Below are 22,702 nucleotides of genomic sequence, written 5' to 3' on the forward strand. Positions count from 1 at the left end.
AACCAGAAGAATATTTATTAATATAAATGTTGTATGCATTCATTTCACATACAATGAGCCAACTTCAAATATATATATATGTAATTTTCAGTTTTAAAAAACGGTTAGTTTGTAATGAAAATTACACTGAATGTACTAAGGTTTGCCTTAGTCGAAAATTTATTTTATTATTCAAAGGTGAATGTTGTGTAAATGCCTTATGAGGAAAGTTTTATCTCAAACATAATAACAATCGTACATAATTGCTAATTGATGATCACTGCTATTAACATCATGATTCAAGGGAATAATAAGGAATTTGTTAATATAAGGAAGACAAAATGCAAGATGTATGTTTGAGAGCTTTTTAAGTCCTTCCCTTGGTAAATTTACTTGAAAAATTGAAAGATTCTAGAAGTATGCCCAGGAACAATGTTGATAATGATATATGTATTTCAAGCGCAAAAGTAGAATGGTGGTGATTAACTTTATAATATCTCATGTGGCCTTAGAGCATACCATATATGCACAGCCACTGGAAAGAAAATGCCTACCTAGTAACTAACAACCTGCAATGTTACATATAATAAAGAAATAAATCAAAACAAATAAATTCAATTTTTAAGTTTAATTGGAAAATAAATTACTTAATTAAAAATATAAAGCATACAAGTATTGATAAAAGTGTTAAAGCTAATGGAAACCATTTTATGGAATATGAAAAACAGTAACAGAAATATGAAAATGGATCATGATCACAACAGCAAGAAGCTTGGTTCATCACCAAACTAAGAACTTGTCACATCCCATCTCAATTTTAAGCAACTGATTTTTTTTAAAAAGATGGCCTCTTGCAGCCATATCCAATATGAAAGTAGAATTCTAAACTTTTTATGCCATAATTATTTTTCATGTTGAGAGTTTTTACTGACACAACATAAATCACAGCCACATGTCATGTAATAATCCATTCCTACAAGAGCCAACAGCTGTATAAAACAATCATTGATATTACCAATTCATACGAGACAACTAAGGATGTCTTCATCAAACACAAAGATGCTAAGACTACAAATAATATAATTGCAATTATAGCTTTAAAAAATTACCATGCCATCGTTTCACTTCTTAGCAATGTATCTCTAATCTATAATATAAGAGAGTGAAACAGAAATTTCATCGATCAGAATTTCGTATTTAATTGCACAAGTTTTGCTTTCTGGCACTGCACATTACATACAAATCCCTCTTTCTATCTTTTTATAATTTAACACAAATTAAACAGAAACTTTTATTTTCTTATTATGTAGACAAAAGTTTGTAGATGACATTTACATTACCAATTTATAGATTTTAGAGTTATAAAAATAACTTTCATATAAAAACTTCATACTTGAAAAAGATTGGATTAATTTTTTTTATATCCAGTCAATTCATGCAACACTGTGTCATGACTTCACATCTAAGAATATATTTGTATTTATTCAGATATATATGCATATACATATTTGATGGAGTTTTCTTGGGTTTTCCATTGGGTCAGAGACTCCATATTGGCTGACACTTCAATGCTCAACTATCAACTACGACAATCACGAGCTGAGCATCAAAACGTTGGCCAATATGGAACCCCTGACCCAGTGGAAGACCCAAGAAAACTTCATCAAGCAAATATGCCAGGAACACACCAGATCTTACTATATGTGGTCTGCCCAAAAAATATGCGAACTCCTGCAATCTGGCAGCCATGACGCGGACTATAGCCCTGCCCACAAGTGGCACTGGTTGCCTGAGACCCAACGAGCCAACTGTGCTTGATGGATCATTAAGCTGTGCGTATGGTGCCAGTTATGTTAGTTTCTGTTGTCCTTATTTTTCTGTTTGTCGAAAATGGAAATTGAGGAAATCATGGAGCAACGAAACAACATCAAGTTTTTTGGTGAGGTGCGGTAAAAGTTATTACTGAAATGTTGACAGCTGTTTACTGTGATAATGCTCTGAAGAAAACATTCCTTTAAGCAGATTAAGCATGTTAAAGATGGCCGAGGAGATGCCAAAGATGAGTCAAGGCCGGGACGATCTCCAAACGCCTGTGTTGACAACACTGATTATGTGCGGTCCCTTGTCCTTACCGGAGCGTCAAAAAACTGTCCAAATGATAGCTGATGAACTGAATTTAGGAAAATCAATAGTGCACACTATTTTAACTGAACATGATGGATGGATCCTTCACCATGACATTGCACCTTCACATTCAGCATTGATTGTTTGCCAGTTTCTGGCAAAATTCAATCATCATCCTTGATCATCCACCTTATTCACCGGATCTCGCCCCTGTGACTTTTTCCTATTCCAAAAATGTGATGAGGGGATGTCACTGAGAAGATATGGACACAATAAAGCATGAAACTATGGGACAACTAAGAAGCCTAACTGCCGAGGAATTCCAAGGGTGCTTTAAACAGCGGAAAAGAAGATGGAATAAGTGTATCGCAATGAATGGAGAGTACTTCAAAGGGGACAAAATCGATGTAGACTACATTGTGCAAAATAAAGTTTTTATGGCCTCAGTTCGCATATTTATTAGACAGGGCAGTATACATATTTGTATATATACATATATATTCTTAAATGTGAAGATATATACATACATACATACATATACTACTAAGTAAGTGTGATCGAGGCAGACCACAACAGGTATTAGTCAAGGAAGACAAAACACAATTTCCCACTGTTGTATAATGAAATCACACTCCTTTGTAAAAAAGTATAAAATTTTTTCCATACAAAACTCCGGCTCATTCACATTTTTAGTAATCATGCTACTTTAGTGTACATGCCGGCAATACAAAAATATCAGTTAAAATAGATATTTGAGATTAAAACCATTCTCAAGTTAACTTCTATCCACATTTGCATTAGCTAAATGGAGGAGCCCATCAATTAACTGTACCTTTATGGTGCCAATTTTATACTTCAATCTAAAAATAATGAAAGACATTTGATAGAATTATGAATATACATTGGCATAATAAAAATAAATGCCTATCACAGCTGCTCGGCCAACCTAATTGTTACAATTAATACACAAGCCAGAGCCCAGACTAGAACAAAAGCTACCCATGGCATACCACGAAAAGGAGAGGAAAATTTATGAAATGGCAACTTTTCCCCATTGTTCTGTCGGACTAATTCTTTACGTGCCGCTGACACAAGTATCGCTGGCAACACATACTGAACTCCAGCGCCAGCAAAGGATCCTGTAACGCCAACCAGTGTTCCTAAATCTTCTGTTGCAAATGCAACTATCCCTGGAGGAGCAACAGCCACAAGAGGCACCAATAGCCTTCTAGCCAATCGAGAGACACCAACTTCACTAGGAGATGGAGGTGAAGGTTTTGGAGGTAGAATTAGGGCCTCCAGGTTCCCTCGCAATGTTACGGCAACCACGGGAAAGCTGGCACTTAGAGTAAATACAGGAAATAATGCAAGAAAATAACCTATAAATGGCGGAGGGATACCAGGCCTGACACCACAACCTCGTGGCTGCCAAAAATCTAATGTATACAGATCATGGAGATTGGGGTAAAAAGCAAACACTCCAGTTAGTGCAAGCAGGAGGTAAAATGTTGCAATCATTACATAGTCCAATGCAAATCCCCAAGAGAGCCTAGACTTATCTGCAATAGGAGTTACTAATGCAGGGATGGAATGATGACACATGAAAGAGTACACACATGCACCAAATAGGGCAGGAATGCCTGTGAATGATACAGCAGGAGGATGTGATACTTCTTGATTATCTCTCTCCATTACTATTTCCCGAACTGCATACCCCGTCATAATTGAAAATGCTGAAAGAGAAACATTTATACGATGGTTACTAAATGATTTTATCACAGTGTGGTAATTTGTGTTTCTATACATATAACTAGTTTAATTCATCCTACAATTCAAATAAGGCAGATTAACCCCTTCAAAATTTTGAAGTCATGAAAGTGAGTACCATACAACTAATGTATGGGTGCCCACAACAGGGTTCAAGATGCAAACTGCATCATTAAAATTTTAGGGAAGTGTCAAAGATAAAATCAACTAAAAGCTTCAAGATAAATAGAAATTTGACAAAAAATTACTGCTGGTTTCATTACCATTACTTGTTAAAGTGGTTGAATGGACTCAATATATGAATAGCATGGCATATGCACTTTCACATTTTACATCAGGATCACAGATGATGATCTCCATTGTTATTACAGCTGCTAAAGTGATAATAATGTTTAACCAATACAACTTAATACAGCTGAAATCTATTTTAAAATAGTTCATAATTCATTCAAAATAAAACAAAAAAAATAGTAAAAGGATATATATGTATTAAGAATAATTCTATTGGGTTGTTTGGGGGGAGGAGGGCATTGAGCCAGAGTTTTATGGGAGTAGGCACCCCTGGTTTATGCATCAAATATGTCAATAGATTACGAAAAACTAAGAACAAAAAAGAAGCATCCTTAATATTGATGGCTGAATCCTGGTACACTTCTAGTTTCTAGTCTAGTTCCATAGAAAAATAGCTATTCATGTATTTCGCATTTATCAAAACATCTGACTCAACATTTTTTAAGGTAGTAATAATATTGAAATGATGGGGTACACATGTTAACATGCATTTTCATGACCACATTTATTTCAAGAATAGTAAATCAGGGAGGTCACTCATTTTATGAATTCCAATTCCTAATTTTTCCATAATGATTATACCTTATTTTCCCAATAGTTTACTGGTGTGTTCGAAATCTGATTAGGTATTTTTTGCGGATCATCACACATTACTTCATGAACCATTGGTATCATTTATCTTGATCAGACTAATTTTTAGTCTTACCAGTTCCTGCACAAACAACGGACCGCAGCAAAAACTACCTTACAACTAAGAGCAATGACATCCTCATTATGAATTCTGGTATCTCAGACCATATTCCTAATATGAATATCAATTTTAAAACTTATTCAACAAAGTTCACCCATTTTTTCGTAATGTTTTCAAGGAATTGAGCAATTTTTGACTTTTTCATAACTTGGTGACCATCCTGTAGTCCAATCCCATGCACTTTAAGGAGATTCAAAACTTAAATAAAGAGCAATTAGAAACTTGTTTCATCAATTTCTAGGATTATAGCGTTCCTTAATTTTTGAGAATTAAGAATCAAAACAACACCCTATCACTTAGCCTGCTTGTCTACTTTTCATTCAGAGTGAACAATACTGATACATCATCATAATATTTCTCATTGGCACAAAAACATTCAAATTAAAAATTCACAATGAACAATTTTCACTGATCAAGAATTTAGAATTGCTGACACTTTTGATAGCTGTTAGTAATTTGACCTCCAATCAAGAAAAGTTTTCAGATGCAGAACCTGCTTCTGCTGCTACTTTGCTTCTTCATCCATCACCATCTGAGCTCCTTCGAGCATTGTCTATGTAATGACAGCTTCTGTAAAATCTTAAGAATCAGTTTTTTTTTCAAGAAATTAGTTGCTGGCCAAAAGTATATAAACAGCAATTTCCTTTTTTGTTTCCTTTTCTCATAGCTATCAATTTTTCTCCCCTAAAACATTTCATTATTATCTATTTTCACTATAGCTTACATCCCTACCTCATGTTTCTCCGTCTGTATCTTCCAGGAGTATCATGTACTTTAATTGGGCATGACAGGTGAAGATTAGTGGATCTTAAAAACTAGTAATAATTCACCTTAATTCATGCACGCAGCAAAATAATTCTTAATTGACAGAATTGAATGTTTTTCTGACACAGGAGCCCTAAAAAACAGTATTTTTGAGCAAGAGGCTGAGAGATGGAATTTGGGAGTTGGGAATTTGTTTCCCCACGCATGTTCATTCCTTTTTACATGTATCCAATACATATTGAAGAAAATATTGGCTCTTGAATATGGGAGGAGAATAGGTACTTCCTACATTTGAAGTATTACCCCCTCATTCCAGAGTACCTTTTCAAGCAACCTCACAGGTATTCTGTTTACTTATGGGAGTTTAAGACTCCTTAATTATTAGGCAATGACATTTCTTCAGAAGAATCTTCTTGCAATTACAGTTCAGAAAAACTTGATTTCCAGCTGAGACAGTGAAATTAGACTACAGATAGAAACAATGGATGTTCCTTCACAGAAATTCTTATAGTTCATCCGTAATTTAGAAATGGAATATAATCATCTACACTGGGTCATTTCCCAATATGATTTCAGGTATTTCTGAAGAACTCGCGCTAATGAAAGACCATCAAAGGAACACCATGGGTTCATCTTCCAAAGAGGATACTAGATTCTTTCACATTTAGATTTAAAATTAACATTAACAAAAGTCCATAAATGTGATTTATAAAAAGCGCTTAAAGCACTTGGCCAAAATCAACAGAAGTGAGAGTAGCAGATGAAAAATAAAGAATGAAGCATGATTATATGCTGTGGAAATAAGATATTTGATGTTAAAGGCAGTGCCAAAAAAAATTAGTATGGCTGATTCTGTAGGCAATGTCATGAGAATGAAAACCTACTGTTTGCCAAGTCATGCCCACAGCCTTTATTTTTCAAGTATTACCAATTTGCATCAAAGGTGCTTTCTTCTTAAATATATCATAGAATAGAATGAAAGTTCAATTTCTTTTATGTGGTATCTGTTTTACTGCCAAAATACAAAATTTATTTTTGATGGTTTATTTTCAAAGCATACAAGCGAAAGTCATTTTTTTTCTGAAATTTCAGAAGAGCAATACCTAAATAGAATTGTTTTACTCCATAAACTGCATAGTTGGTTATTTCAAATTTGAGGAATAAGAATTTGGGAATGTATTTCCTTTTCTATCTAAATATTATACTATTCAACTTGCCAACCACATGAAAAAAAATCCAATCACATACCTAACCACCGCATCAATGTTGATATTATTTGCAAATATTTTGTCTTCTGAACGTTGAAAAATGCAAATGGTCCTAACAGCATGATAAAAATCCCCTGCAATTGGATTATCTCACTTTAATATTTTAAATTCACTAAAAATTACTTCCACTGACAGACTGAGCTCTGCACAAAAATATAGTAAAAAATTTATTACCAGGTATATGCGATAAGCATCCTTTCTAGAGAGTTTCATCCCTTCCCAGCAGAGTGTCTCTTCTGGCAGTGTTGAATTGCAGTTACTTTCAGCTGGTAAATAGGAGCTGAGAAAAAGGACAACAATATCCATACGTCAATCACATAAATTAAACAATTACATAATCAAATATTATACTAATATTTACATTTCAATTATACACGAAAGTAATTAACAGTGGCACCTTGCTTCAAAAGCACCTCACACAGCAAGTAATTCATTTTTCATAAATGCAACTTTTCTTTCCATCTCCATTATCTTTCCTGGGTCATATAATAATTTTCATACCATATCTTTCATAGAATGCACAGATTTTCCCTTTTTACTACCAGATAGCACTTTCACCTTCCTAAGCTGAGTACCCATTTTCTGAGTACTCAATTGAGTACTCAATTTTCACAAAAAGGATGCTTTTTGTGAAAATTGAGTATTGCACCGTCACTAGTATTTGTTTTTGAAAGGCAAAAAACCTAGGAAAATCAAAGAAAAGTCGGACACTGTGTACGGAAACTACTCATCATCATTTACTACTAGGAAATTTTGAGCAGGTAACTTGAAATGTGACCATGCCAGCTGGGCAGATTACGAGCATTTAGGACGGCCCAAAACTGCGACAATCACCACTACAAACATCCAAAAAGTCCACCAAATGTTACTGGATGACCATCAAATTAAGGTTAAAGAGATAACAGAGGCTATAGGCATATCGAAAGAATATTTTTGTCATATATTGACAGAAGAATTGGTCATGCCTAAGCTATCCGAGCATTGGGTGCCACGTTTGCTGACTTTGGACCAAAAATAGTTTTGAATGAACATTTCCAAGGCCAACCCAAGGAGCAATTTAAGCAAAGTGAGTCAGATTTTTTGCATTGATGCATAAATGTACATGAAACTTGAAAAAAATACTAGTACCCCCTAGAAGGAAGAACAGTCGAAACAACAGTCACCAGCAAAGTGGAAAACGGTTCCATCACCCAGGAATGTGATGGCGACTGTTTCTGGGGATAGTAACGGAATCGTGTTCATCAATTACCTTCATAACATGAAAGAATAATGGGAGAGTATTAAGCATCATTACTTGACAAGCTGAAGACAAATAATGCCAAAAAGACCTCATTGGAAGAAGTGCTTTCCTATCAGGACAATGCAACTGCTCATATTTTGGCAGTTATCATGGCTTACAGCCATGAATTGCACTTCAAATTGGTCGACCAATCACCATACATTCACCAGATCTGGCCCCCAATAACTTTTTCCTAACCTTAAAATTTTTGCTAGGAGGACAGATTTTCTTCGCATGAGGAGGTTATCGCATACAAAAATGCCTATCTAGTGGAGAAAGACAAATATCATCTGCATGTAGTGGTATGAGCTACTTAAAATGTGTGATTCAATAATTTTGATAATCTTGATAAAATAGATGAACTCTGAATCATCATACAGATATATGCAGTGTAAATAAAATGAGAAAAGAATACCAAATTTTTCCCAGATATTATTTCAGTGTAAGGAGAGAAATTCAAAACTTGCTGAATATTCAAATTAGAGATTAAAGAATACTGATGCCCAATGATTGGTTACCGAGTGCAGAGATTCCAAAATGTGGATGTGACAATCTTTGTTTTCCAGTTTCCACAAATGCTGGAGGAAGTCTAGTATCTGGAAGGTATTTGCCACCTGCTTATCTCAAAATAGAATATCAGTGTTACCAGGATTAATTTTTTCTTCAATACTTTCCTCTTTAGCATGGTATGTCGGAGATAGATAATAAACCATATTGCCTGCCAATTTCAGTATAATTTTCATTTTCCCAATCACACACCTGTATAATTCCAAACTTTTCTACTAAATGGAGCCTAAGCACCCATCTTCTTCCTGCAAGATTTGCTAGCTAGCCCTAAAAAAGTTCAACAGGGAACCCAGAACATTTAACATGAAAACAACATTCAAGATGCCTGGTGCAGTCTTAGAAGCAGTTAAAGCTGGCAGAATATGTGAAATGATTACATAAGTGTGCACATAAAATGATAAAATATGAAACAGGTAAAATGATTTTTATGCGTATTTCAAATTATCAAAGGCACTCTTAATGAGCAATTAATTGCTTTTTTGATATTTATTCAATCACTCACCTAATATACATATGCTGGTTGGTGGGGTCTACCCATGGCAATCAGTCAGCACTGCCTTTAATGCCTACCCATTATAGATCAGACAATACAGTGTCAAAAGCGGTGAAGTGGAGTAACTCAGGGATTCTAATTAGAATACAGGGCAGTTATTGGGATAATGGCCTGAGAGTGCAAGGATATGGCCATATTAATAAAGGGAATTAAGTTTCCACGAGTTAAATTAAAATTGGGCTTTTCAAATTTGGATACCTTGAAATGAAACCCTTTCAAATGACCCCGCAGCCCAAAATGATGGCAATATTTAATGTTTTAAACTTTCAGTCAAATGATGGCATCCAGCATGGACATTTGGCTCTATTAACCATTAGACATTCTTATTAGAAATCTTAATTGTACTTACCAAGTTACATCAGCAACTGACTGGGCCACAGCAGCACAATATATTGATAGATCACCATAGAGATACACAATGATGCAAAGATAAAACAGAATTCGCCCTCCTGAAAAAGAATAAAACCAAATTATCTTCAAAAATAAATACTCCATACTTATATGTTAAATGTTTTAAGACTTTTTTTGATATTTGGTCAAGGCAATGAAAAATTTTACAAATAAAATCAGAGGAATGCAGATGGGGTTTTACAAGGATTTCTGAAAACATTTTAAAGAATTTTGCAAAATATATATCACAAATATTAAAGGCATATCCTTATGGTAATTTCATTTCATCCAGGGTGATGGCCGCAGCAGGTAAAATTAACCAGAAAAATATTTATCAGGGAGAAAAGGACCAGCGATTACGGACAGTTTAGAGATGCATGGGAAATATTTTACTATAGGTCTTAAATCATGGACAAAATAATGTCCACTTATTAGTCATAAGTGTACATATTAGTAAACATCTTCATGGTTGATAAAATTGATATTTATTGATAACAATCATATAAGGTAAATAATAACTCATTCCTTAAGTGGTAAAAAGTAATTATCCCCAACATTATGAAATTATAATTTATGATAACCATAATTCTCAAATATCACCTATTTATCTTTGTAAATCATCAATACACTACTACCATTACTTTATAGATGAATTTTTCCTTGTGGGCTTGATCTACAAAAATATATATTTTGGGAAGTATTCATTATTCCAAATCAATGGAAAAACATCTTTTAACGTGTCTAATTCTCAGCATTTCACTCTAGTTAATTTATACATATTCACGTAGCCCTTGCATTCAATCTGCCAAAATCATCCGTAATACCTTAAGAAAAGATTTATGAACTTTAAATTTGTGGCCCTGTATTTTAATAGAGGCAGCTTCAGAACATTTCATTTCAAAAATATACACAGAGCAAACTCAGGGCTGAAAGAAGATTGCACTGCAATAATGACAATGCACTAAGCCAGATATTAAGCTGAGAATCCACAGGCCTTAAAAGATGACAATCATAGGTAATAAGACCTATCACATGTAATCTAGAGTTTTAGAGAGCTTGAGCAAAGATGTTCACCGATAACCACATAAGATATACTGGTAGACACTTCTGATATTTTTTCATATATCTTGGTTACTTTCTTTCTCTCTAATGTGCCTTCCCTTCACTTCCTAAGTCTTATTGCATGGTGCAAGGCTCCTTTCAGTTAAACTGCACAGTTTCTATTCTCTTAAGTCATTTCCTCTGGTAAAAAACAGATTTTGTTCATTGCATTTGTATATCCCCTGCATTTTACTCACAGGTGAATGATTAGCCACCTTCCAAGGCATATAAAATATGGAACACTCTGAAAATCATGATACAAGGCATACCTTGAACTAAAATAGCACCCTTGACATTTTTGGCAGATACTCATAGATTTCTGAATGAAAAAGTAACAATAAAACCATCATAATAGTTTTTGATATCAACTAGGCTCAAATGTATAGCATAAGTTTCAATACCTAATTAGGATCATGAATTCCAATTTTATTGAAAAATAATAGAACGATAGTTTAGAAGGAGAGCCCTATGGTATGTGCAAAGGAAACCAAGATAAAGATAATTCAATGAAATTCATTTCCTTCAAAAAATCTTGATTTGCATTGAAAAATTTTTAAAATTGCATTTTTTGAATTAATTGTGAGAAATTCGATGTAATGAAGATGGTTTGTACCAATTTTCTTGAAATAACAATAAAATGATTTTTAACAGTTAAAAATGAATGAATTTAGTCCATTTATCATGTTACTAACTAAACCAACTAAATGAGAGTTAAACCAGGGAGATTTTAGAAATACAGAAAATAATGGGGGATATTTAGTGAGAGGTCAAAATGACCACTCTGGCATTATTAGATACCTATATCAATAAACATTTAAAACAAAAAAATCACTTTATTGTTTTTAAAAATAAACAGTTAAAAATATTTAATGAGAATGCCATACTAGAATTCATTTAAAGTCACTATGTCCAACAATTCCAAAGTTTAGTATGGGAAAAAAATAATGAAACCAAAAGGGTCAACATGACCATTTCCGTGTTTCTGGTGTTCAATCTACATCAACAGTGAACTATTCAATTTTTTAATAATACTATGCAAATAACATGCTAGAGAAATCAAATCATAAATTAAAACTTCCATCTACATTAATTACTGTTTTACTAGAAAGGTCATTATGAATACATGAAGGAACACTCACCTTTACTAAGGAAAAGAGATGCCATTTGGCCCTGAAATTATGGAAATTTGAGTTAACTTGGGCAAATAAAAATTGAAATAAAAAAACAATTCGAGATATTATTAGAAAACAATCACCAAAGTAAACATACATTCACACAAAATACTGAACAAATCGATTGGCGGTTAAGTTACATAAAGTACAAAATACAGTAAGTAAAAGGAAGGAAGAATTTAAATGTATGCAGAAATAAAAAATCTAATCTAAAGATAAATTCCAAATACACACTACCATAGTACATATTTAATTAAAAATTATGACATAGCATACCTATGACTGGGAAAAAGCACAGACATCATTGAAAAATAAATCATCTGGAAAATGATCCATTAGAAGGGTTATAACAGCATCCATTAAATTAATATAAAAATATGATTTTCAAAAAAGCAAAATTATTTTCTTTGACTTGATTGGTTTTACTCTTGAATTAGGTCTCGTCACCTCATGCCTAATAGTTCACCGATGAACAATAGTTACTCCTCTGTAGCAATATCATAATAATGCAAAAGAGCCTGTTGCAGATGCTAATCAAAAGAAGTGGATTCTATTAATTATTTCCAAGTAGAAGTAGAAAATCACAAACTAAAACTAGAAAATCTCTATTGGTAGAAATTACAAATTTAATTAGATTATCATGATGCATGAGTAAAAGATAACAAGTCCGCTGTAAAAATTTGCGAGGCCACAATTTGTTGCCCACATTTAATTTTTCACCCTAAGACCCAATGAAAGTTATTTAAAATTACTCCAGTTTTATCAGATATTTCCATAAATCAACAACAAATTTCAATAAAAATTGGCAAGCAGGAAGCAATATCTAAATTCAACCAACCACCATACGACTCATTAGATAGATAATTTTGAAGAAAGGACCCACATCTGCTTTTAAAATGATCATTACCATTTCATATGAGGCCGATTGACATGCCACAGAAATGTCTAGAGAGGCTTATGTGATAAAGAACCAGTAATACCAAAGTGAATTTTCTACAGTCGGAAACTTTTCCTAAAACCTACCCCTTAAAGTTTATCTTCCCAATTTCAGCTCTATTCCTGAAAAATGGTATCTTAAATAACAGCCATTGCAAGTTTTTTAAAGCCGAGAAAATGCCATTTTTTATTGGTTTTCTACTTTCTGGAACAATCTCAAAGTTAACAAATACTTGATCAAAGGATCCAAGAATAATCATGACTATCTGAAAGAAAAGAATCCTCAGTGTTCTTGATCCAGACTACCTCAACCCTTCAAAATGCACGCTAATTGTCAATGACAATCATTGCTACGTGGGTAAACGCATTATCCATTAACGATAATTACAAAATTAATACATTTCATACCTACAACTAATTTATAGAACTCGTTTCAACATGGGGATCAATTTGAACATAATTAAGCCCATATGTTCGTACCAAGAAGAGAATGGGCCAGGGTAACTTAAGGGGATGTTCACAGGATATTATTCCAACCCTCTGAGATATAATAATACGTTTGAGAAGTCGTATCTTTACTTCCCACCTATGGATTCTTCAACACATGCCATCTAATACTTATCACCTGATTAATTCTCACTTTGCAATTTGAAAAAATATAATGATAGGCTTACTTTAAAGATTGCCGTTTGAAACTTATTAACATAGATAGCACTCTGTTTGAAATGAAATTGGTAAGACAATTTCTCGTCCACGTAGCTCCTAAAATGTCCTATGCTACACTGGTACCATTTGCTCATCGTAAATTTTTGAGCCAATGCTCTCATAACAGCCAGGTAAGCCATTCTTTAAATATTACATTCCATAAAGCCTATGCTGGTATTACTATCAGCAGTTGCATTCTCATACATACCATTTCAATTTGTTCAGTAATGTCACACTGATGGACGAGTTCGTCGCTATTATGATCCGAGATGTCTGCAACAAAAAATTGTCCATTTTTAAAGATCAACACCTACAATACCCCGAAAATCAACATCTTTGCAAATGACAAATACTCACCGGAGCAAACGAGTGGTGTGTCCTCAGAGTCATTGTCATTTTCTTGCAAATGTGATGCCCGAATGGAAACATTTCTTTCCTGCAACCGTTTCCTTTGCAGAAGAGCATTTGCTGATGCCATTGCCTCAACCACGAACGTGACTGTCACATAGCTAAACAAATTTTCTTGTGTCAGTTCTCTTGTAAGAGATGTGTCATCACCTAAAACTGAGTTCACCTCACCTTATAAACGCTAGTACAACTATGACGCCCGCTGCCAAGGCCCAACCAGCCCTGCTAAAGGCTGCAGGAAGAGTCAGAGCTCCAGTTCCAACAATTAAGTTGAAAATGTATGCCAATCCCATCTGAAATTAGTCGATACGGACTTCACAATAGGCTCTAGGATTAAATATTTCATTACCATCCACGTACGATTACCCATTTTGAATACTGTTTGTCCCCAGGGTAAGCAACAGGCATCTCAGTAAAGACTCCCTGATCATGTGAGCTCTCTCACCATCCTTGCCCGACTCAGTTGTGTGAAGTACTTCAGTCAGCGATGGCGCCACAATCAAACAGCTGACTGACTGAATGCGCAAGGGACTTCCAGGTTTAATTCATACTCAAAAATATTTTATAATAATTTATTACACACAGGGCTATATAGTACAAAATGTCATCTTCCGAAGACAATAGGATTGGCGGTGCTGTAAATCAACAAAATTCCCAATACAGGCATCAATCGCATGAAGTTTCCAATCAACTAAAAGAAAGAACATCTGTTTTCATTTTCTTTATTTTCCCACTTAATTTCCAGTATGGCATATGGGAATAAATTAATACTTTGGCCTAGCACATTAAGTGATCACTTTGGTAGGAACTACCACAAGGCAGCAACCTTATTTTTGACAGAAACAGCCACAAACTTTGACATATGAAAAATTCCCTGAAAAATGCTTACAAAACTTATATTACAGTCCACATCAATTCCAGGTCCAAATAACACCTCCAAATGAAAGCTTTGAAGAGACAAATTTAGCATGGTCAAGCCAATTCACAGGGCTAAGATCCTTAACAAAAGTAGCCTGAAAAGTTAAATTTGCCTATATGGTAGGCATGCTGCAAAACTCTTAACAGTTCAAATTAATGCAATAAAAGGTAATCCATGCTTAATTTGTCTTGTCAAGTAGTTTCCTAGTACTGGAAATAATTTTCAAGAGCAGATGAACAAGATAGATTATGTGGATCCATTTGAAGAAAAAAAACAAAGGGTATTTAAAAGCATTTCCTATGAACAATGGAAGGACCAGACTCGTCATACTCCTGTTTGCTGATCCACATTTGTTGGAATGTAGATAGTGAAGCAAGAATGGAACCACCGATCCAGACTGAGTATTTACGCTCTGGGGGGGCAATAATCTTGATCTTCATGGTCGATGGTGCTAGGGCTGTGATTTCCTTCTGCATCCTATCGGCAATTCCAGGATACATGGTGGTACCGCCGGAGAGAACTGTATTGGCATAGAGATCCTTACGGATGTCGACATCACACTTCATAATGGAATTGTAGGTCGTCTCGTGGATTCCACAAGCTTCCATACCCAGGAAAGAGGGCTGGAAAAGGGCCTCAGGGCAACGGAATCGCTCGTTGCCAATGGTAATGACCTGTCCATCGGGAAGCTCGTATGACTTCTCAAGGGAGGATGATGATGCGGCAGTGGCCATTTCCTGCTCGAAGTCAAGCGCCACATAGCAGAGCTTTTCCTTGATGTCGCGAACGATTTCACGTTCCGCCGTTGTAGTGAAACTGTAGCCTCGTTCGGTCAAGATCTTCATGAGGTAATCAGTGAGGTCACGCCCAGCAAGATCCAGACGTAGAATAGCATGGGGCAAGGCATATCCTTGAAAAAGAATAAGGCGAATTAATATTTAATGCCAAAGAAGCCACGCATAATTACGCCGCACAGATAAATAATTACCTTCATAGATGGGTACAGTGTGAGATACACCATCTCCAGAATCGAGGACAATACCAGTGGTCCTTCCGGAAGCATACAGAGATAGCACAGCCTGAATGGCGACATACATGGCAGGGGTATTGAAGGTCTCGAACATAATCTGTTGAGTAATAAGAATTTATTAGTTCACGACATTACTGAAAGTATAACTTTAAATCAACTCATCAGCCTAGAGCCATTACCTGGGTCATCTTCTCACGGTTGGCCTTGGGATTAAGAGGTGCTTCTGTCAGCAATACTGGGTGTTCCTCTGGGGCAACACGCAACTCATTGTAGAATGTATGATGCCAAATTTTTTCCATATCATCCCAGTTGGTAACGATTCCATGTTCAATTGGGTATTTGAGGGTCAGAATACCTCTCTTGGACTGTGCTTCATCTCCAACATAGCTGTCCTTTTGCCCCATTCCTACCATCACACCCTAAATCGGAGAAAAAAAATCAATTTTATTAAAGCCATTATTTGACGATACATTCAAATTAGAATGTAGGAAAGTATCAAACCTGATGTCTGGGCCTTCCAACGATGGAAGGGAATACTGCACGTGGTGCATCGTCTCCAGCAAACCCCGCTTTGCACATACCGGACCCATTGTCCACGACCAGAGCAGCAACTTCTTCTTCACACATGTTGTTAGTATAGTTTATTCAACTGAAACTAAATTTTTTAAAATTAGTAATCACAACTGTCGAACTTTCAGGTTTCACCTATAACCTATAGGTAAATCCCGAGCACTAAGCGATCAATCACAAACTGCACTAAAACCGAAGTATATCCGATCCTCGAATGCGATGAAGTCAAAACTCACTGAAAACACCTCACAAATTTGTAAGTGCCATTCACATTCGTAAATGAGCAACAGCTCAAATATTAAATAAGATTCGATGGACACGACTTACTATTAACTTTGGGAGAACTGTTGACTACGCCTACGCCTGCAAGAAATTATACTGCACTGGGATAGAGAACTCGAATACACAAGCCGGTGGTTGACTGAGTAATATATAACGACCACCGCCAGGGAAAGCCCCTCCCCTCTCCTTCCTTCCTCTCACCCGCTCTCCCTTCATACAGACGAACACCCCTCAATCCCCTTTCCCTCCCTCATACCACCTACGTCATGCTAATAAGGGCATGGCGCCTTCAGCCAATCGCCGCTTCCTTTACCATATATGGAATAAGCTCGAGCAGCGTGGAACGCGTACGTAGCCGCCATGCCGGTGAGCAAAGCGAAATGCCGGTCAGTCACAATTGAATTACTCCACTCGATTTGTGAAATTAAAGAACTTATGTACAGAAATATGAAAGATTTTGAACCACACCTACATAAATCTATCAAAAAAATCTAGTTCGCACTTTTCACAAATGATTTACTTTCAATATTTTAATATTCTGAGAAAAATTCTGAGTACTTTGAAAAAAAATTACTTAGTGCAAGGAAATAAAACCAGTTAAGTACATTTACGGACGCGCACGATCCTACGAAGACACACCCTCTTTCCAATAAGACTGCACACTACTATCGAATAGCCCATTTAATATTTCAACTAGTATTTTTCGTCATTTCCATCGCCGCAAAATCCTGCAGCATTCAAAACTCGCGTTCAAACAAGACAACACACTGGCAACGTAGCTATTCTCCTATATTTAGACACAACCACCTGCCAACGATCACAGCTACCTGTTAATGCGCCAATCACAAGATAATCATTGAAACTACACATATAATAGCTTCACACATGATTAATACTGATGCAATTCTCACTAGCAAGCCGACATACATTTTACACAACCAGCGAAGAACCACTAAGACAGTTAAAACAATGGCGACGATTTCAAATGTCACAGCACAAAATCTTTATAGCAGAGATGCACTTATTAAACATATAACCGTATGAATATTAATATCTGAAGTATTGAACAAGAACAACAAACGATATCCTCAACTTTCTTACCTTAAGGAGACGAGCACGTCTGTGTTCCACAGTACAAATTTGCCGCAAGTGAGCGAACCGTCCGTATCAGGCAAGGCTCCTCGCCGAAATGGACTCGTCCAAGGGAGGGAAGGCAGAAAGACGAGGTAACGATTTAAGTTGAAATATTTAATTAACCATTTTCAAAGTAAAATCATTTCATAAATCTACGTTTTACAAAATAATTTCATGATTTAAGCAAAATTTTAGTTAAAATAAAGCCGTAAAATTTAAATACCTTACCCTACCCCCCCCTTCGAACATTGGACTCTTCCTTTGCCCCCTCCCTTCTTCTAAGAACGGAACGTGCCATATATGGGTATAAAACCGAAAGACATCGTGATTGGCTGGCTGGAGGCTCAAGCACTGGCTTGATTCTACAATGACACGTATTGGGTGAAATATTCAGTTCGAAGTAGCTTTACATGCTTTAATAATACGGATGCAGAATCGACTTGCTTTTAAATTATTACTGCGTGGTTATAAACATAGTTTTAGAACTAAATTTCAATAATAAGGCCTACAACGGCATTGGGCCTTGATAAAAATATATCGTATCAGTAAATAATTATTGAACGTTTTCAACGTTTTTTTCTCTATTATGTGTAAAATTTACAACATTTATTTTTATTCCATTCAGCCATATGCTCAGAATTGTTATGAACTACCTTGTATCTGTTAAAGTGAGGCTCGAAATCACGGACAAACAATGAACAATTTTGTCACTGGATAGATTACCTTAAAATTCAAGAAAATTGTAATCTGTTACTTTTTGAAAAGATAGCGGGTCTCAGTTATTTCACCTAAGAAGTTTATTCATATAATAAAACTATCCGGGTTTCTTAAGAAACAGGTTTTGCTAATTCCAAGTACATATTAGAGCTGTTAAAGTGAATGTTAGTGCCATAGGCCATGGTGTGCCAATCATCGATTTAAACCCACCAAATGCATTAAATCTTAAAGTTGTAGATATGGTAAATGCTCCCTGAACATAATGCAAATTTTCTGGCTAATGTAAAAAAGTTGCCATCGCCGCTGAAATTCAAAACAGAATCAATGACAGCCATCGTGGTAACCTACAATTCAAGGAAAGTTCAAAGTTATTTGCTCCTGAAAATGATTCCGCCGAAAGCGCTTTTGGAATGATTGCGTAGTATTATATTAAAATCTAGCCAAGGGTATTATCAAAGACAAAGTTTACAACAGGTATTTTCTTACTCTTCGTTTTTTCACCACTTAATTCTAATTTATATTAATTCATTGGAAAAGTTTATTTATGTTTTTGCATTATCCGGAATTCGGTGCATAGCACGTACATAAATATCTTAAGTTATAAAGAATTCTCAAAAAATATTTTTAATTACATTTTAACTGCTCGTTTTTTTATTTTAGTGACAAGCCTAAACACGATTACAAAGGGAGATAGTTCATTTTTTTAATTGAATAGTTTAAAGACTCAAGGAATTTTAGGAAAACATGCATACGATTATATTCATTAAAGAAAATAAATGGGCAAATAAGGAACCGGTGAAAATAAACTAAACTGATACTTTAGTCCAAGACAGGGATGTGGTCTTGAAAGATAATTGGTTTCCCGGAAGTTTCTACAAGGAAAGGAAACGGCAGGAAATTACAAAGAGGATAGGAAAACATTTGTGAGCAACACGTTTTCCATTAAAGAGAATATTTATATTATCTTAAAAAATTGATAGCAATGTAGAAATAAGGCCATAACTATACTCATTTATCTCTTAAATAAAACAATTTTCTTAATGGAATTCATATTAAAATAGCCATTTAGCAACAATTTAGCGGTCACCTTTTATTATTTCTATACAAAACGTTTATAGCATTATCGTCATATTTATGCAAGTGTCTCAGATTCCGCATACATATAGAAACTGCAATACGTCACCTATTTTTATAATTAAATAAATTGGCAGAAAACCCTAAATAAAAAGAATAATACGATATGATATGTTAGGAAATTAAGTCTTAAATAAACTATTAACCCTTTATAGTGATTTGTCGAAAGATTTAAGGAAAGGTAAACTTGGCACCAGATTGTTTAATACGCTTTCTCAATTAGTCATTTTTGTGCCCTATAGCGACGTTGGCTAGCTGCAGTCCTGTATCCTTGAGCTTTATACCATTTTGAGGGGTTTTTAGAAGGAGCTTAAATTGCAGGACTCGGCACCATGTCTTGCACTCTCAAGAGCCGGTGAATTAGAGAAATATTTTTTCATTACAGCCTCCACTGCGCTGGGCCAGCGAAAAACTCATCGAATGCAATTGCAATGGAATACGTAAGGTCACAATATCGATTTCTTCCCGGCTTCCCTGTGTTCCTTCCATAGTACTCCGGCCAGACGGAAGTTCGAACGTTTGATAGTGACTGTACAGCCATAGGGTATAAGAGGGCCGGGAGGCGGGGGACCACGCCCGCCTTGTCTGCCCAAGAGAGATAGAGAGAGGGAACAACGTATTCGGCATCTGCCCCGCCTCCCTCGGTCCTCCCCGTCTCTTCCATCCGTATTTGCTGGAGTGGGTGAGCGGGAGTGAGAGAGAGAGAGACCGGTCGATGGCCAAGAGGAACGACCCCGCCCATTTACTCCCTTCCCCACCCCTATTTCCGCCAATATATACTTACTTCATCTTCGCCCATACTATCCTTCACTCATTGATGAAGAGACTTACTTTCTTCGCCGGTGGAATTTTTCGGAAGGAAGACCGTTGAGACGGAACTGGAGTTGACTGAATGTCAAGGTCGTTCCGTTCGAGACGGCATAATGACCGCAGTGCCTCGACCGCAAGGTCTTCAAGAGTGTGTGGAATCACCTTAGAGTGATGGGAATCGCACTGCACTCGTTAATGATTCGCCTCGAAGTGGTGAAGCGATATTCGGCAGTTCTATTATCGATTTCGACGGAGGAATCCCTATTTTATAGTCCAGGCGTAAGTTGACAGGACGACTGGGGATCGAAATTCGTGACTATTGCGTCCAGCTTCCCCGAAAACATCGAGAGTTCGTGGACTCGCATGACATAACAACCAGACCCTGAATTCATCTCGTCCAGCCATCTCACTTGCTGTTATAATTTAAGGATCAGATATCAAAAGAGAAGTTGTCGAGGTCATTCACACCTCGGGACGTAATCACCGGTGGGGGGGGGGTGGAAAGAAGGGGGAAGCAGTGAGTGAGATTTAGAAGATCTAAGATTGAAGAAAGGCTATCTCTTCGACATATTCAACAGCAAAGCATAAAAATACGATCATTCACTCTAAATGTACGACTACAGAAAAATAGGTAGTGATATTTTTGTATATTTTGAACTTTTCCAAATTAAGAGCACGCCTAAGTAACTTTGCGTAAATATGAATATCATAAAGTCAAATCAGTTGAATAATGCGTACCTCAGTTGAATTATGCAGTTTACTGTAAAAATAATCATCCCGCGATTCTATTATCACTTTGAACTGAATGCTGTAGTAGCTCCATGCGCCGCAACATTAGATCCAGTCATACAAAAACCCCGTATAAAAATATTCCCCGAGTTTGCTTTGCATGTGCCACTCATTCATACTCACTGCATATGAATTGTTAAGAAAATATCAAATTATTCAAAATTGTGTATTTCCTGACATCGACTTTTAGAAACCCATGTTTAAAAAAGAACAAAAAGCGTAAATCGGGCATTGATTTTTCAACAAGTATGATTTCGTATACTGTGCATGCATTTTTTTTAAGGATTCGATATGCGATTTCTAGTCTGGCCGTTTCGCTACACCAAGAAACGTGGCTATAGAGTAGCTGAAAACTAACCGTCTGGAGAGTGTCTAGAACTTCTTTTGTGGTAGACCGGGCTCTCAGGTTCTTAAATCTTACAATTAGTGGTCGGCATATCTAAGAAAATAAATGTCCACGATTGAAAGGAAAGAACTTCGGCAAAATCCTGATGGGCACCGTACACGGTTGGTCAATTTGAAACACCCTACGGCTGCGGCTGGCCTATGTTCGTGGGTCGCTGAAACAATAGCATTTATCAGAGGGAAGTAAATTGTCAATGCCGCCTTGAGAAAACAGCATCTTCGTCAAAGACGAAATACTTATCAGTTACGACCGAATAGTCGGCGGCAATTACGCACATTACCCGCGATTACCGTATACATAGTCAAGGTTCTCACTTGGAGACTTGAATGTGTGTTTCCGTAACATATTATTTTTAACTTCTTAATGGCATGACGATGAGGTTCTTAGTTTTACATAGCTGTTATGAAATGGGCTCCTTTGTAGAATATATGTGAAAACAAAGAATGAAAACTGGAAAAATATCGACATATTTCATTTAATACAATAATCGGCCAGTGACAATCTGTGCTCACTGGCCGAATTCTTGAGCATTAAATGAGATTGTTTTCCAATACTGCATTAAATTTGGAAAACTGAGCGAGCGCAATGTTCGCAGTCACGTCCATGCGTCAAGAACAAAAAAAATACTCGCAATAAAGTTCATGGAATGACAATGAGATTATTGATAAATAAGTCAAGACGGTAATAGTTAATGGGGAATGCCATGATATGACAATTTTGATGAACAAGTATATTAAAATATGATACCAACTGGTTCGGAATTAGGTCTAGAAAATAATGATTATTTTTTCTCAGGACCAAAGAAAATATTCAAGAAAAATCAACATCTGTAATTTAAATCATTTAGCTTACCAT

The 22,702-nt window shown here is 35.9% G+C and overlaps 2 protein-coding genes across 3 annotated transcripts; both read right to left on the reverse strand.

The window, feature by feature from the left end:
- Nucleotides 1-597: 597 nt before the first annotated feature.
- Nucleotides 598-14,509, reverse strand: LOC139690665 (transmembrane protein 104 homolog). The gene is made up of 9 exons (XM_071588159.1): nucleotides 14,423-14,509; nucleotides 14,228-14,349; nucleotides 14,006-14,157; nucleotides 13,857-13,921; nucleotides 11,975-12,005; nucleotides 9,694-9,793; nucleotides 7,120-7,225; nucleotides 6,926-7,019; nucleotides 598-3,836 (listed from the first exon to the last, which is right to left on the reverse strand). Exons 1-9 carry the CDS (start codon nucleotides 14,462-14,464, stop codon nucleotides 3,031-3,033), a joined length of 1,518 nt encoding a protein of 505 aa, XP_071444260.1. The 5' UTR covers nucleotides 14,465-14,509; the 3' UTR covers nucleotides 598-3,030.
- Nucleotides 14,510-14,762: 253 nt separating this feature from the next.
- On the reverse strand, nucleotides 14,763-18,075 carry LOC139690954 (actin-5C). 2 transcript variants are annotated; one of them, XM_071588614.1, is made up of 5 exons: nucleotides 17,959-18,075; nucleotides 16,507-16,660; nucleotides 16,185-16,424; nucleotides 15,964-16,102; nucleotides 14,763-15,885 (listed from the first exon to the last, which is right to left on the reverse strand). In XM_071588614.1, the coding sequence occupies exons 2-5, from the start codon at nucleotides 16,630-16,632 to the stop codon at nucleotides 15,260-15,262; spliced, it is 1,131 nt and encodes a 376-aa protein (XP_071444715.1). In that variant the 5' UTR covers nucleotides 16,633-16,660; nucleotides 17,959-18,075; the 3' UTR covers nucleotides 14,763-15,259. The 2 variants fall into 2 exon arrangements, with proteins under 2 accessions (XP_071444715.1, XP_071444716.1); XM_071588615.1 differs by lacking the exon at nucleotides 17,959-18,075 and adding an exon at nucleotides 16,903-17,022.
- Nucleotides 18,076-22,702: the final 4,627 nt, after the last annotated feature.

The sequence above is a fragment of the Hetaerina americana genome, unplaced genomic scaffold, assembly GCF_022747635.1.
Source record: "Hetaerina americana unplaced genomic scaffold, ioHetAmer1.1.p SCAF_3, whole genome shotgun sequence".
NCBI classification, from domain to species: Eukaryota; Metazoa; Arthropoda; class Insecta; order Odonata; family Calopterygidae; genus Hetaerina; species Hetaerina americana.